General features: G+C 34.2%; 1 protein-coding gene across 1 annotated transcript; it reads left to right on the forward strand.

Moving 5' to 3' along the window:
- Positions 1–1,893: 1,893 nt before the first annotated feature.
- Positions 1,894–3,772, forward strand: LOC130465506 (uncharacterized). Its single transcript, XM_056834290.1, has 3 exons — positions 1,894–3,295; positions 3,375–3,613; positions 3,734–3,772. Exons 1-3 carry the CDS (start codon positions 1,894–1,896, stop codon positions 3,770–3,772), a joined length of 1,680 nt encoding a protein of 559 aa, XP_056690268.1.
- The last annotated feature ends 790 nt before the right edge of the window (positions 3,773–4,562 follow it).

Consider the following 4,562-nt stretch of genomic DNA (forward strand, 5'->3'; position numbering starts at 1 on the left):
ATTTTGAACTCAATAAGTCTTAAAGAGTGTTATGCAATATTTTACGGTTAGTATACTGTAGTTTCTAGTAGAGCAGCTAATGCAGCACGAGTAGCAGCTGTAAAAGCTGTTCAAACGAGAATGCATGAAGGAATCAGCAGTAAAGCACTGCTTAAAAGTGTGTGATTTCAGGATGATCAAAAGATTCCTTCTAGCTTATCAAATGTTTATGGAACAGGAACTATGTATTATTTATCAATATAGCTTGCTTCAATCTATAAAAATACTGCCTGTGTATTCAATCTTATGTTTCCAGCATTCAATCTTGTTTCCATCCTATTTAAGCGAAAAGCAGTTCATAAATCAGCTAGTCAAAGTCCACCTTTATATTTAGCCAGAAAACAATTCATAAATCAGCTAGTTAAGTTGCTTTATTCTTTAGTTATTCCAGAAGATTGTTCACTGATCTCCTGGTGCTGTCATTATAGTCATTACAGTACTCGTACAGACTAGAGATGGTAAAGGGTCGTCGGATTGGTTAATTTGGTTTACCTAACTCTGAACTAATTTATGCTCATTATAATCTTGTGTATGTGACATTCTTAAACAGATTTTCATTATGAGTGAACACCTATATCCTATTTAGTGTCGCATTCTTACAACAATTGAGTTTGTTTTATCACTGATTGTGTTTTTTACTTGTTGAACAAGAACTTTAATTTGTTAAACCTTTTTTTTGTGTGCGTAGCTCATCAGAAGGTTTGTAAGGACTAGTGGACCAAGCTGATTAGTATTGCCTTCTCTTCTCACAGGTGCATAACTCTTTCTCTTCTAATTTTTTTTTAGCTAAGTTTCAGTTAATGTGATGTACTACTTGTTTGTGATGTTCAACTTCTATTGCTTGATCGTTATATTAAACTACTACTACTATTGCTACTGCTTGCTGCTGTTTCTTCGCTTTGATTTTTTGATGATGGTGATGTTACTGGTTGTTTGCCGATGTTATTACTGCTACAACTTGCTTCTGTTTCTATTGCTTGATGGTGATATTGAACTACTACTGCTACTGCTACTATTGTTTAATTAAACAAATGCGTTATGAAAAATTCAAAGTTATAAATTATAATCACATTTTACTACTACCTAATATCTCTAGCCTAAAATTTTCTTTAATGTTTAAATATTATTTAGTACTTTTATTTTTGTTTTGATTTTGAGAAAATAAATAAATACTGGACTAAAAGAAAATTAATATTTGGTACTCCGTATTATATTGCAAGACACCATCATTTTGATAGAAATTACTTCGTGTGTGAAACATTTCCAAACAAATCAAACTTATGCTAAGACTAAATTCAGTTATGCTTATAACCAAAAACAACCCAAAATATTAAGAAATACCCAATTTGACAAATAATTTATCTCTAATTTTGATTCATTAGACATAATTAGCATACCCAGGGATACACTATTTACATAACACCTTATACCATTAATTAAAAAAAAAAAGACTAACCCACACCTTCATCTTCTTCTTTCTCAGGAAACACCTATAAATTACAAATTATAACTACATTATATTAATTGATTGTAAATTATAGGGTTACATTTACAAAATAGAAGAACATATGCATAAGATAGGTTATAAATTTGACGAACTGTAGAAAGAGAAAACCTCATCGAAGGGAAGAATTTCAATGGCGATGAAGAACGACGGACATCATAATTTTAATATTTCACTTAATTAATCTCCTATGTAAATTATATTTTTAACTATTTCATATTTGAATTATATGCTATATGAAGGTTCTAAGGAAGATCATAACGTTCTAGTACGCACTTATAAAATATTTCCTATTACATGAATTATATTATTACTTATTTATCTTATTACTAAATTTATTTCATATAGATATGGATACAAGTTGGATCGATCTACCCACTGGCCACCCTAAATATATCGATGGATGTATGCAATTCATTGAGTTTGCCAAGCAAGATCTAGTCCTAGGAAAAATTAGATGCCCATGTAAGAACTGTAAGGTGGATAAATGGTTTCCGATAAATGAAGTAGAGAGACATATTTTGTTTAAAGGGTTTTATAAGTCTTATAAGAATTGGATCTTTCATGGGAAAGGGGATATGGTTCAGCGTATGTTTGAGAGTGATGGAGGGAGTACTAGTGAAGGATTCCCCGGTAATCAAAGTGGGTTTATTGGTCGAGATAATATGGGGGGACTATTAAGATCAGCTTTTAGTGTTAATATGCCTCCCAATTGCCAAACTTTTGAAGCACAAGAGGATGATGAATGGATTGAGGAACCAGTGACATATGAAACAGATGTTGAATATGATGATTCTACAATAGAAGAAGATGCGACATATAAGAAGTTACTTGAAGCTTCTGAGGAGAGATTATATGAGGGGTGTATCAATTTTTCAAAGTTATCTTTTCTTTTACACTTGTTTCACTTGAAGTGTATGAATCACTGGTCTATTGAATCTTTTAATATGCTGTTAAAGCTAATTTTAGATGCATTTCCTCAAATACTTGATTTTCCCTCGTCTTATTATTACAGTAAGAAAATGATAAAAGAATTGGGACTTGGGTATGAAAAGATTGATGCTTGTCCGAATAATTGTATGTTGTATTGGGGGGAATTTTTAGAGAAAGACAAGTGTCATGTTTGTGGTACATCAAGGTGGAAGAGAACTAAGGGTATGAGTGGCGATGTAAGTGATGGAGATACAAATACATTGAAGAGAAGTGTGCCAGCTAAGGTAATGCGATATTTTCCTCTTATCCCGAGGCTAAAAAGAATCTACATGTCATCAGAAACAGCGGAAGAGATGAGATGGCATGATACAGAGAGATTGGGTGAACATGATAAGAAGATTTTGAGGCATCCATCGGATGCCTTAGCTTGGAAAGCATTTGATGAGCGTCATAGCGATTTTGCATTAGACCCTCGCAGTGTTCGATTAGGTCTTGCGAGTGATGGGTTTAATCCTTATCGTTTAATGAACACCTCTTATAGTACGTGGCTGGTGATGTCAATTCCTTATAACCTTCCACCATGGTTATGTATGAAACCATCTTCTTTCATTTTATCCACACTTATTCCCGGAAAAACAAGTCCCGGAATTGATATTGACGTGTATCTGCAACCGTTAGTGCATCAATTAAAATTGTTGTGGACGGGGGTTGAAGCTTTTGATGCTTTTGGTAGAGAGAAATTTAATTTGCGAGCGGCTTTGCTTTGGACTATTAATGACTTTCCTGCCTATTCAATGCTTTCTGGTTTGAGCACAAAAGGTTACAATGCATGTCCAGTATGCATAGATTTCACACCTTCTGATAGATTTGGGAGCAAGATATGTTATTGTATGTATAGAAAATGGTTACCCGCCAGATCACCCATATCGAGCTCAAGGTTCCATGTTTTGTGAGAAGTTCGGAACTAACGAGTGGGGTGAAGCTCCATCTCGTCCTAGCGGGACTGATATATTGAGGGAACAAGAAAAGGTCGAGTATGTTTATGGAAATTCGAAGGCACCACAAAAAAAAGAGGTAGACAAAGAGGTCATAATGATAACAATAATAACAATGATGTCCAAGATGAAAATTCTTATGGTACAAAAAGAAGCATATTTTATGATTTGGTGTATTGGGAGCATAATCTTCTAAGGCATAATTTAGACGTTATGCACATTGAGAAAAATGTGTCTGAGAATATTTTGGGAACTCTTCTAGGTAATGATAAGAGTAGAGATAGTAGGGATGATCGAGTAGCCCTTAAACATTGGAGGATAAAGCCTCATCTTTGGCTTGATACAATCATAATGGAAGCGAATACATGCCTCCGGCTTCTTATTCTATGTCTACGGAGGAGAAAGAGAGGTTCTTAAATGTTTTGCAGAAACTTAAAGTTCCGGATGGATATGGATCCAACCTTTCTAGTTGTGTGAATATGAAGCAAAGGAAGTTGATTAACCTCAAGAGTCATGACAACCATGTTCTAATGCAAGATATCCTCCCCGTCGCCTTAAGAGCTTCTAATGCTACAAAGGTGATTGACTTGTTGGCTAGATTATCTTCGTTTTTCAAGAAGTTGTGCTCCACCAGTATTGATCTAGATGATTTAGATGGTCTTCAAGATGGAATTATTTTAACTCTTTGTGAGTTGGAAAAGGAGTTTCTGCCTTCATTTTTTACAATCATGGTCCATTTGTTGATTCACTTAGTGGAGGAGGTTAAACTTGGTGGACCAGTGCAATACAGATGGATGTATCCCATTGAAAGGTTAATATCTTATATGTCTGAGCTATATTATTTCATTAAATTCTTTTTATTTATTATAATTTAAGTATAAATGTTTTATTTAAAAGGTACTTGTCCCATTTGAAATCACATGTAACCAATAAAGCCCAACCTGAAGGATCTATTGCAGAAGGCTTCCTTTTAGAGGAGACAATTAGGTTTTGTTCGAGATATCTTCAAGGTGTTAAGACTATCTTCAATATACCTAAAAGGATGGATGATGACATTCCAAATCCCAATGATTACTTGTTTAATTCTGGTG

Source organism: Spinacia oleracea, chromosome 1 (assembly GCF_020520425.1).
Source record: "Spinacia oleracea cultivar Varoflay chromosome 1, BTI_SOV_V1, whole genome shotgun sequence".
Lineage (NCBI taxonomy): Eukaryota > Viridiplantae > Streptophyta > Magnoliopsida > Caryophyllales > Amaranthaceae > Spinacia > Spinacia oleracea.

What these genes read in the sequence shown, in the direction of transcription:
- LOC130465506 (XM_056834290.1), top strand. Translation starts at nt 1,894, where the DNA reads ATGGATACAAGTTGGATCGATCTACCCACTGGCCACCCTAAATATATC. An exon ending in TTCTGGTTTGAGCACAAAAG is followed by an intron (nt 3,296 to 3,374) that starts GTTACAATGCAT and finishes TTGTATGTATAG; the next exon opens with AAAATGGTTACCCGCCAGAT. An exon ending in CCAAGATGAAAATTCTTATG is followed by an intron (nt 3,614 to 3,733) that starts GTACAAAAAGAA and finishes GAACTCTTCTAG; the next exon opens with GTAATGATAAGAGTAGAGAT.